Raw genomic sequence first — 20096 nt, forward strand, 5'->3', positions numbered from 1 at the left:
TCCTCCACATTAGATTCAACCTGTCTGAAACCCACAGCCTTATATGACTGTTTTTACTATCATAAGCAGCCTTGTTCCCATGCATGTGCACACACACACACACACACACACACACACACACCAGACAGTCAGTATTATCAGGAGAGAAGGAGCAGCCCTGCCGAGACTGAAGAAATCTTCCATCTCAGATTTGTGTTTGAGTGCATGTGGGCGGATCCAGTGTGTGTGTGTGTGTGTGTGTGTGTGTGTGGCTCCCAGGCTCCGTGGGAAAGCTCCAGCAGAGCAGGGAGGAGGGAGGAGGGAGGAGGAGGTGGAGGAGGACTCACCGGTCACCAGTCCAGTCTGCAGCCGACACTCGGGCCACCTGCCCTGCACGTTTAGCGGACGAGCTCTGCTGGGAAAACGACTGGTGGAAGAGAAGATTTCACTCGGGACATTTTTTCTTTTCTTGACTTTAGAGACTGAACGCAGTCAGACTGAAGATCTGCATCGTGTTCACCAGGGAGAACATGATGCAGGTTTGAGGGAGGGAAAACTTTTTGCTTTCTGAGGAGCAAACTGAGCCATAACTTCAACTCAACTCCTGGATTACAAACACGCCAAACTTCCTCTCGGGTTCCTGAGAGACTACAGACTAACCCATCAGTTTGTAGTCCAAAGTATTTTAATCTGACTGCTGGCCTGCTGGAAAGTCTCTGAATCATTCCTGTAGTGTGGATTCACACTGAGTGACCGATCAGATTTCACAGTAAAATTCTGTAAAAAGATATCACAAACCGTAGCAAACCTCCAGGCGTCCTCCCCGGGCGGAGACACACATCCAACCGCCCGCCGTCCGGGCATCATGAAGCGGCCGTGTGAGGACAGCAGCTCGGCGGAAAGCGACGTGGAGGAGACCATTGACGTGGGCCGTGAGAGCGTTTATCCGGGGTGAGTCTGGAGGAAAACGTCCCGATCAAAGCTGACCTTCTGCACAGTGAAGACACCATAAAAGACCTTCTGCACAGTTTTATCTTAATGTGTTTCTTCAGAGTATAAGTCTTGTCTGCAGCATCTTAGTGTATATGAAATGTTAAAAGATGTTATTAATGATGTATTGACGTTAATTAATCTCGTCTGCTGACCCCTGAAGAACAACTCCTACACGCAACGTGTTACGTTTAAACACAAAGTCACTCAGAGGTTTTTCTCATCCTGTTACTCAACGTCCTTTTAAAATACTGTTCACTGAAGATTTAAGATGATGTTCATGTTACTGATGAACGGAATTTTAATCTGGTCAGTCAGGAGGAATCAAAACCTGAGACATCTGAAGTTTAAAGTTCATAATGTCCACAGTGCAGAATCTGAATTTCCTTAACAGCACTTAAAGTGCTCACTGAGCTGAGCACAAATCCATCCAAATATGAAGCTACAGCATTTGTGAAGCTTTTCTTAACATTCGAATGAAGACTAAATCAAGTCAAGGTTATCGACCGCTGAAGGTGTGAAGACTTTGTGAAATGAAAACTGACTTTGACGGTTTCTGCAGCAGATTTTCAGGGGCTTTTCCTTCACTTACTAACTACAGTTGTTGGTCATCAACCGCCAAAACCAGAAAAGTTTTCTTTTCTTCTGGACTAAAGTTTGTCGCTTGAATGTTTTGATTCAGTCATTATTTTGTCTTTCAGGCACATGAAGGCATCTTATCTAAGATGTGGGTCACCGACCACAACCACTCAAGTGATGGCGAGGAAGAAACGCAGAGGGGTAAACTTACTGTTTGTATCAGTACACTGTTGTAGTACATTATTACGCTGGTGTTACTGAAGGATTTAGTGCTCAGAGAAAATCTGAGGTTTCTGATGTTTTCTTTATTTGTCAGATCATCGAGAAGCGACGCAGAGACAGAATCAACAACAGCCTGTCCGAGTTACGGAGGCTCGTCCCCACAGCCTTCGAGAAGCAGGTGACAATCTGTTCATCCAAGAACCCCCACAGAGGTTCTTCCCGGGTTCTTCCCGGGTTCTGACCGGGTTCTGACCGGGTTCTGACCGAGTTCTAACCGGGTTCTAACAGGAACCAGACACGACCAATAAACAGACTCTTCACTCATCACTTCCTGTTCTCCTCAGCTCTGATGTTTCCTCCTTTAAGGCTCAGCCACACCAGGCTGTTAGCGTCCGAGCTAACACCAGGCTGTTAGCGTCCAACAGGGCAAAGCAGAGGAGCAACACAAAAACATAATCACACGGCGGCCATTTTCTTCCAACGTCACGCTCAGGAAGCAAAACAAAGCGCTAGCGACGACGTAAACGTCTGAGGGGAAGGTGTGAATGTGGGCTCTGAGCAGCAATCGCGTCTCCATGAGCTCGAAACGGTTCGGTGCTGTTCAGCGGCACGAATTCACGAGTCGCCAAAGCTGAGGTTGAAAATTCTCAGTGAAAAAATTTGTTTATTGTGACGTTTATAATGAGCTCAGGTTGTTTAAACACTGGTTGGACAAAGCCTTTTAGTACACCTGTCTGATCACCTGTCGGCGAGCCTGATTACTCCACATGATGAATCTGATTCCATGTGGTGTGTATCGACAGCTGGTTAACAGAACCGATTTAGACTTCAGAGACAAAACAAAGAAGAAGAATCACGTGCTCCATTCACTATTTTTGTCATCTATAGAAAAGAATAGATTGGAGTAGCGGTCTGGATGTTGCCTTCAGGCTAAAGTGAACGAAATGTTTAAATGAAACCTGCAGTGCGGTTGGTTTTCAGTGAATCAAGCTGCTGCTCCTCATCATGCTGACGTCCCTCAGTTGGATATGAAGTTTGTGGTTGTTTTACTGCTCAGGTGCATCCTGCCCTAACGTTTGGTTTGGTCTGTCAGGGTTCGGCCAAACTGGAGAAAGCCGAGATCCTGCAGATGACCGTGGACCATCTGAAGGTGCTGCAGGCCACGGGAGCCAAAGGTAACCTGAAAACTTTCACACGCATCGTTAATGAAAGACTCATTTCAGAAGACTTTCACCTCACTGTTATTTACCTATTAAAGTCACCATTTGGAAAGTATACATGTTTACATGCATTCATCTCAGGATGTGTTTCATGTTTATTCATGTATTTATTTACTGACCACTGAATTCAATGGGAGTCCACAGACTGCACCCTGTGGACAGTCGGCTTTATGATGTGTTCAGGTGCAACTTTTAACAGGAGACTTGAGGCTGTGTGTCAGTCACTCGTTCTCTGAAGTCAGTTTGGATGTGATGTACACCATCCAAACGCGTCAGTGTGTGTGTGTGTGTGTGTGAGTGTGTGTGTGTGTGTGTGTGTGTGTGCGTGTGTGTGTGTGTGTGAGGGAGGTGCTGAGTCCATGGGAAAACGCGTCAGAGATAAAAGCACCACTTGACCCTGAGCAGCGCTGTTTGCTTTCATGAAGTCAGCAGGGGTGGCGGGTGATGTTGGGGGGAGGGCGGGTGAGGAGGTGAGGGTCCTTCCCTCCGCAGCGTGTGTTTGGGTTTACCGGCAGCAGTGGAGCAAACACACACTCAGCCGATCACCTGGAACAAGTTGCCAAGTCACGCGGTCTGGTTTTAAGTGGCTGTGAGCACGTCGGTCGATGTGCTCTTCACTCCATGAAGGTCCGTTATCTTCTACTGCTTCAACATGCAAAGTCTATGAACACGAAAACGTGTTTCATGGACACAAGGAGTCGCCTCCTTCAGCACCTCCTCAGCGTGTGAGGGATCAGGTTTCACATTCATCCTGGACCACGATTGGCCCCACGCTGGCTGTGATGACAGAAATCCTGCAGGTTCGTCGTTCAGCGGAAACCAGCTGCGCACCGTGAACGAGACCGCAGAACCACGTGTTCTCTTATGTTTTTGTCTTTATGGAAGCCGTCTTTAACACGCAGGATTTGACCCTCTGTCCCTCTGTGTGTCTGCAGGTTATTTTGACGCCCACGCTCTGGCCCTGGACTTCCTGTCTCTGGGTTTCAGGGAGTGTGTGACGGAGGTTTCGCGGTACCTGAGCGCCGTGGAGGGCCTGGACTCCAGTGACCCGCTGCGCTCCCGCCTCCTCTCCCACCTCACCTCCTGTGTGTCTCAACGTGAGGCCACTGCCCTCACCCTGACCTCCCATTCACCACATCACCCGCACCAGCAGCCTCACCCTTTGCCTCACCCCTTCCACCACCATCACTGGGCTGCCGCCGCCGCCGCCGTCGCCACCGCCGCAGCATTTCGACCTCTGCCTGCCGCGTCGTACGGACTGAGCGGGCTTCCTGTTCCTCCAGACGCTGGAGGAGGTGGAGCCCCCCAGAGGCTGGTGGAGTTGTCAAAACACAGCGTAGCTGCCTCCTTTTCCGCCTACGCAGACTCCACCAGCTCCTCCCCTCCTTCCTCCTCCTCCTCCTCTTCGTGTTCGTCTCTCGTGGTCCCCGGCGCCCCCACTCCTCTGTCCGCCTCCCTCCACTCCCTCTCGGCGTCGTTTCCCCTCACGCTCCACGGAGGTTTCCCCATCCCCATGGTCCCTCCCTCCTCCTTCACCTCCTCCAGCGCCACCACCAGTCCTCCCATCTCCTCTTCCTCGTCCTCCTCCTCCTCCTCCCAGACTCCTCACAGCAGCAGTAAGCCGTACAGGCCGTGGGGAACTGAGGTCGGAGCTTTCTGACGGTTTGACTTCACTGCACGCAAACGTCTGACAGCTTTAACAGCCTGAAAAACACTCTAACCACCAAACGACTCAGAGACCGTTTTACTGACTGGTTCTAACACTCGTCACTATTAAAGGAACAGTCCACCCAGCAATGAAAACTCAGCCATCATCTCCTCACCCTCAGGAGCTCCAGACCTTCCATCAGCATGGAGGTGAGGAGATGGTGTCTGTTCAACAGTTCATCATGGGGTGAACTGTTCCTTTAACGTGTTAACCTCTGAGGTGTTTTGACTGTTTTCCACCTGCTGATTTGTGATCAGTTCTTCTAAAAATTCTGCGATATGTTGACTTCCTGTTCAGACGCACTGACCCGATTCAACAAGTTTTACATGTTTAGTTCGACCAAAGTGCGGAAAATCTGTGAGCTGTTTTTAAGGATTTACTTCTTCAGCAGAAGCCAATGAGCTTAGAGCTGAGAGCCACAGACAGGAAGTCAGAAAGCACTGAGAGCAAATTGTTGGTTTGGATTCTTTTTGTGGGATTTCTCGATGATAACAGAAAGTAGAACTGGGTCCGATTTTTTCTGTAAGTCATGCAAACCAAAGAACCAAAGTCTTCCTCTGAGATAATTGGACACTTTGAGGGGAGGAGCCAACCTGCAGACCTGCCAACACCTGTACAGACCCAGACGTACAGCTGTATGTCCAGACTGGTGCAAACCGGGATGAAGACTAACACAGGGACACTGATGGTGACTGTGAACCGACTGAAACTCCACACCAAAGCCTTTTCCACCTTTTTAATTACCTGTGATTAACGTGTAAAGTGCCACCAGATGTGCTGTCTTTACAAATAAAGATGAAGTAACGAGATTGCTGCTGTCCTGAGTCGTGCGGCTCTTATTTCCCAGTATGAAGCAGTTGAATGGCGACAGATTGAGCCCGAGTGTGTCTGAAATCATTCAGTCTTAAAATGGAGGCAACTCCGAGTCTCCACACTGCAGTCCCAAGCTGTTAAAGTATCCCAGAGTCAAACAGCGCACACACACGGTAATCCACTCCTCCTCTGCCTTCATCTTGCAGTTGATTTACACGCTGAAATCACTGCTGCGCCCGTTAAATCCTCCCACAGAAGAAAACGGCGTCATTTCCAGCTGAATGGAGGATTAAAGGCTGACAGGCCTGGGAACAACCCGGCAGGCCGTAAATCCGCCCCGGTCAGCCGACGCGGTTCTCACGCCGGGACGCCGCTTTGAAGTGACCGGCAGTAAACTGGGTGACATGAGCCCACCACATACAACACGCAGAGTGACGAGACCCTGAAGTAACCAGACGTCCAGCGCAAAGTCGAGAGACGTTCCAGTTAAACACGTGAGCCATTTTAATGGCTTAAAAGTGAAGAGCTGCTGTGCCCACTGGCAAGCTGAAAAAGGTTTTCACACATTATTTTATTTCATTCATTTTTGTTTGTCTATAAGGCTGCTTGACTTGCAAAATCAGCTTTTAAACTGACGAGCATCATATGAGCAAGTCATGGCACAGAAAATGATTTGTCTTTGCCTCTCAGTTCACTTGATAAGCTTCCGTTAGCACTCAAACACCTCGCGGCCATCATCACGGTTCGACGGGGTTCGGTCCAGGCACACCTGTGGCAGGTGGTTCAGCAGCCTACAGGTGTAAGGGTTGGTTCTGTGGTGAGTCCCTGAACAGGCTGCCCAGGCCTTCACAGACAGACCTTTACATGCTAATGTGTGTGTATACATTTATTATTTAGAGTCAGTATGTTTTGTCCAGCGGCGACTGCTCCGAGGACACGGTGATCTGCAGACGCAGTGATGGTCAGCTCGTCGCCGATTGGCTTCACACATTCAGGATGAACTGTGATGACTTTCTCATCTTTTTCATCAGGTCAACATTTTAATGTGTGCACTCGTTTGGTTTATGAAGACAAAAATGCATTCTGTGTCCACTGCCAATTAACAAATGTTAGCATGCTAATGCGCTAATACGCTAAACATGTTAGCATGTTGAAGATAAGTCAAGGTTCACATCATGTGCTCAGAGCTCATGATGAAGGTTTGAAATATTTCAAGTTACAGCAAACAGTCTTCAACAAAACAAATTCAAGGAAACATCGACTGCTTTGTTTTCTGACATTTTTAGTTTGTTTATCTTGGAAAAGGAGCTCAGACCTTCAGATCTGAGAGAGCAGATGTCCAGCAGGAGCAAAGGTTTGTCACGAAAACAAAAGAGTCTCTATGGTTTCAGCATTGTTACCCCACGTGGACACCCTGAATGCTGCGTGTCTCTGCTTCAAGGCGACAGTAAGGAGAACATGTTGTTAGGACTTAAAATCTCAATCCAGTAGCCATCAGGGTCCTGAATGAAGGCCAGATTCTTCATTTTACCTGTGAGAAGGGGAGCAGGGCGCTTTAGCATAGCATGAGATGTAATTCATAACACACACAACATCATGAGAGTGTGAGCTCCACCTTCTGGTCGAAATGTGAACCACAACATGTGGCCGAGGCTGAGAAATGGATTCAAAATATTTATTAATATTTACTGTTTGCATTGCGCTGTAAATCAAATTAATCAACAGTTTGTACAAGTACAGCAGAAACACATCTGTTGACACACACACACACACACACACACACAAACCATCCCACTGACACAAATACTAGAGCACCAAATGTGGATTAATCCGCTGCTGAAAATAGTCCCAAAGGAACAGTTTCATGTTTTTGACGTTAAAAAAACATAGAGGATGTTTAGAACCTTTTCAGAAGACAAAGTTCTCACCTGAGTCTGGCTTCTTGACAAACGTCACTTTTTGTTCTTCAAATAACTTGCATGCAGCATCGACATCAGGAACAGCAATACCAATATGACCTGCAACGAGACGGCGGGTTACAGCAAAGTGTGGCTTTCACCTGTTTTCTCTCACCTTCCACCGAAATAACGTTAAAATCAGTTCATTCTATCACACAACAGCAAAGAAAAGGCAGATGGGACAGTAAAGAAAGAATCGTTTCAAAGCTACTTTAAGCCATTTTCTTGTGTGTGTCTACAGGAAACTTCTCACCAAATCCTCGCGGTTCGTTGTTCCCGTTGTGGTAGGACAGACTTTCATCAGACTCGGAGCCCCAGTTACTGACAGACAGAGGAGTGAAATCACTGAGACATTCATTTCACCAGGTGTTTCAGGGTGGATCTGTGCTCGTCATACGCACTGCGTGAGCTCCAGCGTGGCTCGGCGAGAGAAGGTCCACGCCGTCCTGTCCTTAATGTCGGCCGGGATGTCCGACTTTTCCTCGTAACCCAGGAAGTAGAGGGTGAAACGCATGGAAGAGAAGTCGATTTTCTGGAGCAAACTGGAGGCCACAGAGGAGCCCAGTGGGTGATGGTTTGAACAAGAGCACGTGATTGTATAAAACCTCAGAACATAAAGAAGTTTGAAGACTCACGTCATGCCGAGGATTCGAGTGTAAAAGTCCAGAGATCTTGCTGGATCTTTGACCCTCAGCATCGTCTGCTGCATCATGTAGTCCTGCACAGACCACAATAAAGCTGCATTATCATCACCTTGTCTAAGTCACTTGCATCTGTAGGACCAAACCCTGATGTTTTCACTCGGCGGCGTTTTAGCCTCCTTCAGCTCAGAGTTTTGGTTTGTGGCGTATTTTCAGCTCAGCACACAGTCAGACACCAGCAGGACTCAGCAGCTGAAGAGCTGGTGGACACGGAGACCTAACAGGATGTACGCTCACCAGATGGACAGAACAGCACTGCAGTGGGAAGATGTCTGCTGGATGTGAGTGTCAGCTCTTTGCTAACATGTTAGCTGTTAGCAATGTGTCAATCACAGGGTGGCCCCGCCCCACAGCGCCCCCCGCTTTATGGTCTCTGCAAAGTGAACGTCATGTCGTGGTGAAGAACACTTGAAACTACTGACTGAGAACACAAACGCATCGAATCTAAAGGGTCAGTTCACCCAAGTTAAAAAATCGTAAATTGTTTAAATAGTTAGAGACCGTGGTGGGTGGGACCAAGTACATTTACTGCACTGCATTTATTTTAAACTGTAGTTTGTAATGTTGATTATTTACGCCAATATGATAATTTATGATAGACTATATTGTCAGACAGTAGACAAAGTTGTTTGCTGAAACATTAGCGAGTAGCATATGAATACATTATGAATTAGAATACAGATAATGCAGATATTTACTATCCTCCACAATGAGTACTTCTGCTTTTTGCGGGACTTTTACTTGTAAAGAGTACTTTTACTTAAGTTTCTCTGGCTTATTACCAATAAAAGTGACTTTAGAAAAACTGTTAGGCTCACTGTGAGCTTCTTCACAAGGAGAAGGTCACACTGTGTTCTGTGGATTATCCACACTCACCAGGACCAGGGTTTCTGGAAAAACTGGATGTTGTTGAGTTTTTCCAAGTGTCACTACGGCACCACAAACTCCATTCAGAGCTGTTCAGGTAATCTCAGAGGCGAAACAGAAAGTGTCTACATGGTCAGAAAGCAGCAGAAGGGACCAGCTGAGGAACCTGCAGGGTTTTCAGTCTGAGGACGAGCGGGAGTCCTGCTCTGGACCTACTTTAACAGGCATTGGCAGCTTTTCTACAAAATGTAGTAAAAGTGTATAAAGCTGTGAGTGTTGCCTACAGGAATCTGCTGCTCTGAAGTCACACATGAATTACTGACAACAGGTTGGGCAGCATTGCAACCTCACAACGCAGTCCGAGCGTCCTGCCAGAGCAGTCAGATAAAGTGAATCCATTAAAAGTGAAGCAGACATTAAAGAGCAGACGGTCACCTTCGTGATGGGGTCTCCCTCTTTGCAGGCAGCAGCCACAGCCTCGTCCGACAGGCCTCCTCTGCCCTCCATGGCTCCCAGCTCAGACTGAGCCCACATTCAGCTTCCTCCAAACACTCCTTCCCTGTGCTGCCTTCAGGTGCTGCTCCTACGATTGTGCCTCCCAGACAGGGTAATATTTGGTGGATGTTTAGCTTTAGGAATCACAGTTAGATTGTCAAAGTTTTTATCTTTGACTTGTGCATGTTGATAGTGATGTCGTCTACTGTGCATTTACTATAAATTAAATATGTACACATTTGCCTGAAACATGAAGCAGCTGTGCAGAAGGCAGCAGTGAAGCTGCTGACAAACTTGCTTTATTTCACTGGCGTTTTGACGTCCTCTCGCTGCTCTTAAAGGTGTCAGAGTTTCTCAGTTGTGATATTTCTGACAGACCCTGAAGGCAGCAGGATTTTTTTTCAGGCAGGTGCCTCAGGTGAGGGGCGTGGTCACAGGTCAGCCGCTGCCTTCAATCCTCCCAGAATACTTGTGAAAACAACAGGCACAGAGCAGAAACCTAAACTGCAAAGGAGAAGTTAAATTCCACTTCAGTGTGTGCTGGTACTGCCAACACGTGTTTTATCTGCTCCACAGAGCGTGAACCACCTCACAGTACAGGCTGTGGTACACGCTGTGGTACACGCTGTGGTACACGCTGTGGTACAGGCTGTGGTACACGCTGGGGGCACAACTCAGGATTTTGAAACATTCAGGTAGAAAAATGCAGTAAAGCTGAGGCAGGTCTGAACAGGCTGCACGTATTTCCAGGTGAGGGAGGCTGAAGTCTCCGCGACGGCATATCAGGACCATCGGGTTACAAAAACATATTAGAGCTCGGGTGGAGGCGTGTTGTTGGAGAAACTACAGAAAGCCACTGGGTGTTAGTTTGTTGTCAGTGAAACACTGTGAAATTAGTGGCAAAGGTTAATAATTATGAAATCTAAATACCATTCAAATTAATGCATCAAAGTCCCACACTGACTGAACTCCGACTGCCTTTCAGTCCGTTTGATCTCACTTTTATTACTCATCAGCTTGTGACTTTAATCTCAGTTTTTTCTTGCAAACTTACTCTTACTCTCTCAGAATGAGTGTTCCAAAAATATATAAAAAAAATAAAAATAAAAAGACATCACAACATCTGGAAAACGTTCAGGATTAGAAAACCCTTGAATCAGGCGAGAAGTCAAATTCTCACGTCTGTAGAGCAAATGAAGATAACATGCGACACTTGAACACAAATTTTATTCTGCAAAGAAAAACGGTCATCACTTCCAGATGTCAAGCAGTTTGGAAGCAGATAAAACGAAGAGAAAAAGCAAATAAAGGATTGACATGTTTTATATGTACAAAATAGAAAAGAGCCGTGAGAGGTGACGTTTCACCACACCTCTCGTGGTTTCAGAGGAGGAGGTCCGTCTCCGTCATCTCCGGGCCTTGCGGCTCTCCAGCAGCAGAACCACCAGGCGGCTCTTGAGCGTCTGCAGTTTGCTGCCGTAGTCCCGCTGCAGGACGGACGTCAGATTGCAGCGGAGGCCCCGGAGGCTCGGCAGAGCGTCGCAGTCGGGTACGTTCAGCAGAGTGTGGAAGAAGTCCTGCCACAGGTCGCTGTGGGGGTTCCTGTGGAGTCACACAGAAGCTCCCGTCACACTCACACTGAAGAGCCACCATCCACTTCTGATCATTTATTCCACTTCCCTGTGAGCCGTCTCATCAACCAGGACTCAAGGTTAATGGAGCCTAAAATCAGGCCTCAGAGCTGTAACCTGCGCCGCAGCTTTCCACCAGCGACTGAGTTCACATTTAGAAAACTGGAAAATAACACGAGCTGAGACGCGCTTTGAAGTGTTCATTTTCACACTGTAAATTCTTTTCATTCGCTGGCTAAACTCTGGTGTTTGTAGAGGGTGTGTGTGTGTGTGTGTGTGTAAACTGTTTTGTTACTGTAGAAAACCTGCTGCAGTAAATTTACTTTACCAACAAGCATCACTTTATCACACACTTTATTCACAAAGTTTCTGATCACATTTGGTAAAACCCTGTTCTCAAAAAGTCTGAGGAATTACCTTCTGAATACTCCGTTTGTCTTCCACACGCCGCCTTCATTTGACACTTGCATGTACGACCCAAAGAGCATGCAGTGGACAGTCCCTGCTATCCCGAAGTAATCCGTCTGCATGCGCACACACACACACACGCGCACACACACACACACACACACAGTAAGCACTACAAGAAGAGCTGCACAAAATCAGTGTTTCTGCCATCTCTGTGATATTCAGATGTGTGGTTTTCAGCCTGCATGTCCTGACCTGATAGTTCCAGGGTTTCCCACTGAGCATCTCGGTACACTGGAAGCCTGACGTCAAACACTTGGCAGTGAAGGCAGTGCCTTCTGGGAAAAGCTCCATGTCGATGCTCTGCCCGAGGTCGATGAGGACGAGGCCGTGGTCCTCGTTCTCCGGCTCAAAACACTTGTTCTCCAAGAACCTGAAACGACAGCGATGATGAAGATTTGCTGGAACTTCGTGATGCTCTTCTGAGAAGAACAAGCTGGTAGCCTGTAGAGCAGACGGGTTTGAATGTGGACGTCACCTCTCTCCTAGCAGGAAGTTGTCGGGTTTGATGTCGGCGTGGATGACGTGGATGCCGTGCAGACGCTCCACCATGTTCAGGATGCAGATGGTGAAGTACATGACGAGCGGCTGAGGCATCACCTTGTCGTTCAGGGTTTTATAGATGTTCACTGCATTCTGAAAGCAGAGTCACAGTCTCAGGACAGGTGTTCATGTTGGATTCATGTCACCGTGCGTCACACACTCAGGTCGGACCTACCAGCAGAGTGCCGTAGTTGTGAAGCTCCGCGAGCAGCACACTCCCGTTGCGGAAGAGGTGAGCTGAACGAATGCTGCTGTAAAGGTGACGGGTGGCGGGCGGCAGCCGAGCGTCCAGCTGAGTGTTGATGTAAAACTCCCAGGGATTGGCTGGCTTCTGAACCTGCGGCGACACCAATGAACAACGACTGACTGTGGTCTGCTGTGCACTACACACTACCTCGATACAGCAAGGCGGGTCTCCATCAGTCCCATCTGTGACGGCCCAATCCTTACCTTTAACACCATCCTCTGTGAGGTCACGGGGTCTGTAGCCTGGTAGACTGTAGCGAAGGCTCCTTCTCCGAGGATGCAGTCGACTCGCAAAGACGCTCTTCCTGTTGGGAGGAACATATTTTCAGATCAAAACACATCTTCTAGATTCTTAACTTCACCGCAGAACACAGAAAATCTGAATGTTCAAGAGTCCGGCTGTCCTCGCTGAGCAGCAAAACACAAAAAATAAAACAACATGAAGCTTATTTTTCATAGGATGTGGATCTTTACTGAATTATCGAGTTGTTACACCAAGAAAAATTACAAAGAAACACACAATTAACAATAAGTAATAACTATTTGTCATTTAAAGTATTTAGAAGCAAAAAAAGTTTGTAAACTTTTCTGTTTTGTACAAATTAAACAACATGCAGTGTGAGCTATAGCTAAGCTAAGTTAAGCTAAGCTAACAACCTCTTAGCTGCAGCTGAGTTAGTGCACAGACATGTGAAAGCACCTCATTTAATTCCCAGCCAAAAGAAGAAGTGACCTGAGCCCCTCCTGCTTACCCATGCTGATGGTCATCTTGGGGTTGATGCTGGGGACGTTGCACTGCCAGGTGATGCAGTGCGGGTGAGAGGTGAGAGGGGGGTGGAGCGCTGACAGCAGATCAGAGATCAGCTGTTCGTCCCAGGGATCCGACACCAGCCGGGCGGCGGCTGTCCTGGCTGGAGATGCGTTCATGGACACGTCTGCGCTCGGCCTCAGCACTCTATCTGGACTCATCATGGCCTCGTCCATGGTGCGGCACTGTGGCGGCTGTTCCGGGCTCATGGGTACGTCGGCGCATGGCTGTGACAGACTGATGGGGGCGTCCATGCTCCTCTTCAGGACAGAGTCTGCGTTCCTGAAGCAACGGGGACTCAGGAAGGCATCCAAATCCGGCTCAATTGGGAGCTCAGGGCTCCTGATGGTCAGCCAGTCCGGTTTAAGAGAGCACTCTGGGCTCATGGGGACATCAGACGCTTGTTTGCAGGCTCCTTCTGGGCTGGCAGGTGTGTCCAGGTCCTCCATGATAGTGAAAGGTTCACTGTTGGGTTTGAATGAGCCCTCTGGTTGCCGTGAGGCCTGTGAGGCAGGCTGCTCGGGGCTCATGTACACGTCCCAGCTGGGCGCTGTGGCCCTGGGGACAGAGGAGTCCGTGGGACAGATCGTGTGGTCTCTGAAGGAGAGCACAGCAGGAGGTGGAGGCTGCACCATGGTGAGGGAGGAGGCGGTCAGGCAGAGCTGGGCTGCAGCCAGCCCTTCGCCGACGATGGTGCCGTGTCTCTCAGAGGAAGGCAGCTGACTGACAGCCGTTTCAGAGAGCTTCTCATTGGATGGACTCTGCTCCATGATGGGGCTGAGGGAGGGAACAGAGACGTCTTAACATCAATGTCCACCGCACTTTGCATGGACTTTTTACTTTGTAGAAGCAAAACCACGACCGTTTTCATTACTGATTAAACGGTCCAGAAAATGAGAGAAAACAAAGCGATTCTGCCATGTCTTCACGTTGTTTATTTTGTCTGACCAACAGCCCAAAACACAAATATTAAATTTACGATGACAACAAAGAAAAGCCTCATGTTTGAGAAGCTGAGACCAGAAAATGTTTTGGATTTTAGCTCAACAAAGAACTTCGAAAGTCGAACAGGAAATAAACTTCTGAAGATGCTTTTCTGTAACACACAACTCTTGAAATCAAATTTTAAGCTTTAAATCAATCACTATATCAGTATGGATATGATCCTGTGTGTGCGTCATGCTGGGTCGGGCACACGTCGCTTACCTGAGTTTTTTTGGCTGACGTCTGACAAAAGCATCGTCATCAGCATCACCGCCATCACAGTTGTTCTCTGGAGAGATGAAAAATGGTTTTTAAAATCAGCTGAGCCAATTGTAAGAGCTGAAGTTAACCTTGACCGTGTGTGTGTGTGTGTGTGTGTGTGTGTGTGTACCTTTGTCCTGGTAGAAGTTGGTGCTGGAAGGCGTTTTGTGTGCGAACGGCGTGGAGACGAACTGAGCCAACATGGCGAAGTCTGTGGTGCTGTTGGGACAGGCGGCCAGCGAGTTGAGCGAGTTGTAGCGAGCCCCCCACATGGTGCTCTCGTCGGGCATCAGATCGGGAGGAGTGTCCTGATCGGCAAACACACACAGTTAGAGACAACACGTTCAGAGACGGACTCCACTCATCGCTTCTGTTCCCTTCGTACTCACATTCGGCTTGTTTGACACGGGGATTTCAGCCAGAGCTCTGATTGGCTTAGAGGGAGCAGCAACACTGAACAAAGTGACAAAATAGCAGGAACATTATTCACATAAAAGATCATTCTAACGGTTTAAAACATCATAAAAGTACAGCAAAGTAGATAAGTAATCACTTTAAATATGTGTGTGTGTGGACACAGGACAAATGACGTCTCCGGTGACCTGGAGGCCATATTTACCCGCCATTTTCTTTTTCAGTGTTGTCCTGGAAGATGGCGAATGGCGCTGTGGTCAGTGGTTTGATGAATGGGACAGCACCTCCTTCAAAATAAATAAAAAGAAAAAATAAGTAAAAATGTAACAAAAGAACTGAATTGAAAAGAAGAATGGATTCAACCAGCAGAAAGCTGCAGGAAAACTTCAGGATGACGACCATACAATCCATCGTCCACAAAACGTCTCCAGCTTCTCTAAAACTTCGAGACAAGGCGTCAAAATGTACTGCTCATTCAAATTCACTTCGTAAGCAGCTACCATCTGGACACTTTTACCATTTGTCGGGTGTGTGGCTTCAGCCTCCTTCGCAGCGCTGTGGAGCACCGACGTGTTGCTGAACGGGTCCTCCAGGAGAGTCGGGGCCTGGAACATGTCCATTATCACATCTGGATGAGAGAAAACCAGACAACAAATTTAATTTGGGGCATTAAGACCAAAAAGTGTCTGTGAAAGGACACGCTGATGTCCCTGGACTACAACAGGAGTTCTGCAGCATGAAGAAACACCCGACACGTCCTCACCCAGTGCTTCTCGCGTGTTGACAGTTGGTGACGGCAGCACCCTCGACGGCGTGGCCTGAACGAAGCCCAGTGAGGTGTTAGGAGTGACGTGAGACAGGTTACCTGTGCCCCCCTGTGAGGCTGACAGACATGAAGAAGGTTGGAAGACTGGAAGCTGACACCAGATTAGAGGGAGAAGTCATTAAAAGCTGGTGACTTACTGTTGAGTCTCTCCTCAGGCTCTGGTGGGTAACCGACATCCCTGAGTGGGAAAATGTTTACATGTTAAATGTTTACATATACTGTTTTAATCTACTGGATTAATGTGTCCCCACCAGATCTCATGAGAGTGTAATGCTGAGACCGAGATCTGTTCAACTGGAAAATATAAATCCATGTTGCTGACTGTTGAGCGACACAGTCGGTCACTCTTTCAGAGGAATGAATGGACTCTGGACCCGCTGCTGGTCTCTCAAAGGGGCGGGGCAGCAGTGAAAATTTACATCTAAAGCAATTTACATGTTACAGTTACTGCTGACCGTGCTAAAAAGAGGCCAAATCAGCCAGTACAACAACCACCTGAAAACAACACATTCAAACGCTGCTCACTGATGTGTGCTGCTGTTGCGCTCCGGGGGTAGACGGTCCTCAGAGCTGCCGGGCTGCACTCCAGCACCTTGGTAGATGACATCGGTGCTAACGGCGGCTCTGTGGAGCGACAGATTCATTTCCTCGAAGCTTAAAGGCTGCTGAACCGTCGAGGTCTGGATGGTGGACGCCTGCTCTGTGGACGCTGAAGGCAGAGCAGGTTTTGGTAACTGAAGGCTCCTGTCAGTCAGGACAGGAGGATGAACGGACACCTGAGGAGTTCGGCTGTTGTTCTCCTGTTGTTGCATGAAGGTCGGCTCAGTGTGTAATCTCAAGCCGAGCGAGCGCCTGCTGCTCAGACGGTGTGAGGGACGAGGAAGTCCAAAGGACTGCTGGGTAGGCTGAGGGTTCACACTGGTGGCTGTTTCCTCCACAGACAGCTGCAGCAACACAAAAGCGATGGTTTCAGCAACTGAAAATGAGCCGCTGAAATGCATTGTGGGTGGAAATCATCAATCCAACTTGCACTCTAACCCTATGTGATGAAGGCTGGCTGGTTAAACCTCCACAGGCCTCCAGCTCCCGGTTTAATTTCTCCAGCATGCATTTAATGCTCAGGATTTCCTCCTCCTGCTCCCTCACCACCTTCTCCCCTTCACACAAAACAAAACAAAAATATTAATTATGAGCAGATTTGCTTCTTTTTCCACTACAGTCGGATTTATAAACCATCAGCTTACTGCACTCCTTCTCCTGCTTCTCCTGAAGCTGACGGAAGTATTTCTCAGCTCGGACCTCCTCGAAGGAGAATTCAGAGCCCTCACAGACGAGTTCGTCCGCGATGTACTCGGACACAGTCTGAACGCTGGAGGCTTGACTGGAGGGAATCGTCCCTGAGGTCTCTGAGCGAGAGACACTGAGGAAACAGATCAGACATGTCATCATGTGCTTATTCTGCAGCCCTTTGGAGTTTCATCAGTTCTGTGCTGTGCTGTGCTGGTGACCAATCAACAGTCACACCACAACAGAAGGTAAATAAAACCAAACAAACAAACAAAAAAACAAGCTTAAATTAAATTAGCAAGAATAAAAAGTGAGTGGACATATATTAGAATTATATAACTGAAACAAAATGAGTGTTGGTCCAGAAATTCCACTCAAATATCATCTGCTTAAGAACAACAACTGCTGATGCTTCACCAACTCAAAGTGTCTTCTGCCTGTTTCTCATCTTCATGTGGTTAACATAAATCCAACACACTCATAGATTCAGTGACTTTGTGTTAGTACAAATACTACAGTCATATTTGTGATTATACAATTGTGTTTTTGTTTTTTTACAACTATTACGACTGTGAAACAACAACAGTTGGAGTTTTCTTTTTTAAATACATCTGTTGAATAAGATTTGTAGGCAGGACACTCGTTCAAAATTCACCTCACAGAACACAAATCACTGACAAGCAACTTACGTAATGATGGTTTTGACTGTGGGTGGCTTGAGCACACAATCCACAGCGGCCTGCAACGGAGGACGAAGATTATCAGCCGATTTGACAAGCAGGCGTCGCGGTTACGGAGTGATTATTATGGAAGCTCAAAGACACTCACCTTGTTCTGAGCTACAGGTTCTCTGTGCGATGACAGCTGATTGGTTAAATGGGAGTTTTGCAAAGGGTTTCGAACTCCTGCTTTACAGAGAATTAAAGTAAAAACCTGTTAGTAAATGACACAACTCATAGAACACTTTCAATCTTTTTTAAATAAAGAAACACGTAAACACACTCTTACCTGAGACTGATGCGTGGCTTCTGGCTCTTGACTGAAACTGCCTGTAGAGTTTGTTTTTTAAATCAAATTAAAGTTATGGCTGTGCATGTTGGTGTCAGTACACACATACAGTCACACTCAGACTACTGTGTAACATCTAGTGAGGAATGAGTGATAAGACAGTAAAGGCTGCTACTTATATATTTATTTAATCACAGAAGAAGACTAAATGATGCCCAGTCTGACTGAAATGGCCACATTTATCCTCAGCAGCAGCTCTTTGCTCTACTTAAATCTTATCTTTCAGCGTTGAATTTCGCTCAGGATCAATAAAGTATCTTTCTATCTTGTTACCTGTGCTCGTTGAGAATAGTGTCAGCTGGCTGGGCTTGGTTCTCCATTGCTTTCTGGTACACGGCATCAGCCTGCTCGTTCATTCCTCTTTTTTCAAACTGCTGTGCCCAGGCCACGTACAGGGCAGCAGTCCTGGTGCCGATACCTCTACTGTAGATGTGACTATACAGCGCAGTGGGGTCAGAATAATAACTTGCCTGTAAGACAGTCAGAATGAAGAAATGCTTTTTTGAGCTTTTGGCTAACTGAATACCAAACTCAGGCCATCTGACAGCTGCATAACAATGAAATATTGCAGTTAGACTTACAGATTTGATGCAGTAGTTCACATATCTGATGTCATCTGCATATTGCTCATCATTCAAAAATCTCTGCACCACACTGTCAAACACCAGTGACATCCCACTGCCTGCAGATTTTTGCTCCAGATAATCCACAAACCTTGGAAAGTACACAGAGAAGTGAGCATTCAGTAATGCCTCAGCTACATGGAGTACTACTGCACTGAACAAGCTAGAGATGGAGCATCACACAGAAAATACCGACAAGGAAGGGCAAATAACTGGGAAGAAAGCAGTCCCATGTAGGGTCACAAGGAACACTGATATCAAAATGGTTTGGAAACACGACGCAGCTCTTCGTGGGGGCCAAAATAAAGCAATAAATAATAAACCAAAACAAGGAAAGAGCGCCAGTATGCAATCTTTACATTTGAGACTACAATATGAGGAAGATGAAACTGTAATGACTTCTACAGCACAACTGGTGAGCTGAATATCATATGAATGAATATAAACACACAACGGGATTACAGTCGTTAGCTTGCTAATGCTACCGTAGACCAGTCAAATTACTCACTTGTCCCATGGGTCTAGTGGGTCGTCTCCTGTATATGAGCTCAAACTGTTTTCAAAACACCTGAAAGAGTAGATGCAATGGAAATTAAAGGAAGGCCGTGCAATGTCTAACAGGTGGGTGATTTATTAATTTGTTTTAATTCAGCGATACATCCGCTAAAGCTATCCGCTAGCATCAGGCAATATTAATGTTCAAGTAGCTAATGCTGACTTACCGTAAACAAGTCTCTATATCCATCGCGCTTTAACTTCATAAAGCTCTTAAAAACTGAAAAACAGGGTGCGCTATTTCCGACCAGTATATTTAAAATGTAAACTAACCAATTTCGCTGAATAACTTTAGCGTTAGGCTTGTTTATCCCCTGTGAGAAACAGCAGGTCCTAACTGTTTGCGTTTCATTTCAAATTTCGCGCTCATCCAATAGCAACGAGGCCTCTTCTTCTTCTTTTCCTTTAATGGCGAATGGCAACTGACGTTTAAGGTGCACTACTGCCAACCGCCTTGCTAGCGTGTGGTCTAGCGCTCTGTATTTCAATATGAAGTTAATAAAAATAAAATTAACATCAAACAAGTGGATCTTCTTTATTAAACCAGTTTCTTTTCAAGCTTTAAGGGCATTAACATGTCCATTTAACGCTGAATAGATTTGTTTAGGATGAGCATTCCACTCTACATTTCTGAAGCATCTCTTTAGCTTTTCTCTGTTTTATACCAACACGTTCAGCAGTTTCTTCTCTTTTCTAAAGAGCCCGTCTATTCTACTGACATTAGAAATTCTGTTTCTCTCTTCATTTGATTTCCGGTTTGAGTTTTCAAAATAAAACGTCGTAGTACATAAATAAAATATATTCATAGCTTTGTGATCGTGAGAAAATGCAAATTAATCAACACCAGTGA

General features: G+C 46.8%; 3 protein-coding genes across 6 annotated transcripts; 1 reads left to right on the top strand and 2 right to left on the bottom strand.

The window, feature by feature from the left end:
• The first annotated feature begins 294 nt into the window (after nucleotides 1-294).
• Nucleotides 295-5940, top strand: hey2 (hes-related family bHLH transcription factor with YRPW motif 2). Its single transcript, XM_046372933.1, has 5 exons — nucleotides 295-930; nucleotides 1671-1749; nucleotides 1865-1948; nucleotides 2864-2945; nucleotides 3926-5940. Exons 1-5 carry the CDS (start codon nucleotides 845-847, stop codon nucleotides 4648-4650), a joined length of 1056 nt encoding a protein of 351 aa, XP_046228889.1. The 5' UTR covers nucleotides 295-844; the 3' UTR covers nucleotides 4651-5940.
• Nucleotides 5941-6776: 836 nt separating this feature from the next.
• On the bottom strand, nucleotides 6777-9627 carry LOC124050417 (lactoylglutathione lyase-like). Its single transcript, XM_046372934.1, has 6 exons — nucleotides 9473-9627; nucleotides 8105-8187; nucleotides 7871-8011; nucleotides 7723-7790; nucleotides 7440-7529; nucleotides 6777-7042 (listed from the first exon to the last, which is right to left on the bottom strand). The coding sequence occupies exons 1-6, from the start codon at nucleotides 9569-9571 to the stop codon at nucleotides 6948-6950; spliced, it is 576 nt and encodes a 191-aa protein (XP_046228890.1). The 5' UTR covers nucleotides 9572-9627; the 3' UTR covers nucleotides 6777-6947.
• Nucleotides 9628-10740: 1113 nt separating this feature from the next.
• bub1 (BUB1 mitotic checkpoint serine/threonine kinase) lies at nucleotides 10741-19854 on the bottom strand. Of its 4 annotated transcripts, none has more exons than XM_046372903.1 (24): nucleotides 19414-19854; nucleotides 19200-19259; nucleotides 18650-18782; nucleotides 18342-18538; nucleotides 18009-18049; nucleotides 17829-17905; nucleotides 17690-17739; nucleotides 16958-17133; nucleotides 16752-16870; nucleotides 16239-16657; nucleotides 15851-15891; nucleotides 15651-15770; nucleotides 15405-15515; nucleotides 15093-15174; nucleotides 14863-14926; nucleotides 14604-14781; nucleotides 14435-14501; nucleotides 13173-14005; nucleotides 12625-12725; nucleotides 12350-12511; nucleotides 12110-12267; nucleotides 11827-12004; nucleotides 11581-11687; nucleotides 10741-11134 (listed from the first exon to the last, which is right to left on the bottom strand). In XM_046372903.1, the coding sequence occupies exons 1-24, from the start codon at nucleotides 19434-19436 to the stop codon at nucleotides 10939-10941; spliced, it is 3693 nt and encodes a 1230-aa protein (XP_046228859.1). In that variant the 5' UTR covers nucleotides 19437-19854; the 3' UTR covers nucleotides 10741-10938. The 4 variants fall into 4 exon arrangements, with proteins under 4 accessions (XP_046228859.1, XP_046228858.1, XP_046228861.1 ...); XM_046372902.1 differs by having other exon boundaries at nucleotides 17829-17908; XM_046372905.1 differs by having other exon boundaries at nucleotides 17829-17908; nucleotides 19761-19779.
• Nucleotides 19855-20096: the final 242 nt, after the last annotated feature.

Source organism: Scatophagus argus, chromosome 19 (assembly GCF_020382885.2).
Source record: "Scatophagus argus isolate fScaArg1 chromosome 19, fScaArg1.pri, whole genome shotgun sequence".
Lineage (NCBI taxonomy): Eukaryota > Metazoa > Chordata > Actinopteri > Scatophagidae > Scatophagus > Scatophagus argus.

Coding starts and splice junctions, on each gene's coding strand:
- hey2 (XM_046372933.1), top strand. CDS start 845: ATGAAGCGGCCGTGTGAGGACAGCAGCTCGGCGGAAAGCGACGTGGAG. Junction 931..1,670: donor CGTGAGAGCGTTTATCCGGG/GTGAGTCTGGAG, acceptor TTTGTCTTTCAG/GCACATGAAGGCATCTTATC. Junction 1,750..1,864: donor CGAGGAAGAAACGCAGAGGG/GTAAACTTACTG, acceptor TTTATTTGTCAG/ATCATCGAGAAGCGACGCAG.
- LOC124050417 (XM_046372934.1), bottom strand. CDS start 9,571: ATGTGGGCTCAGTCTGAGCTGGGAGCCATGGAGGGCAGAGGAGGCCTG. Junction 7,791..7,870: donor GCCACGCTGGAGCTCACGCA/GTGCGTATGACG, acceptor TCTGTCTGTCAG/TAACTGGGGCTCCGAGTCTG. Junction 7,043..7,439: donor TGTCAAGAAGCCAGACTCAG/GTGAGAACTTTG, acceptor CCCTTCTCACAG/GTAAAATGAAGAATCTGGCC.
- bub1 (XM_046372902.1), bottom strand. CDS start 19,436: ATGGATATAGAGACTTGTTTACG. Junction 16,658..16,751: donor GCCAGCCTTCATCACATAGG/GTTAGAGTGCAA, acceptor GTGTTGCTGCAG/CTGTCTGTGGAGGAAACAGC. Junction 11,688..11,826: donor GGAAACCCTGGAACTATCAG/GTCAGGACATGC, acceptor GTGCGCATGCAG/ACGGATTACTTCGGGATAGC.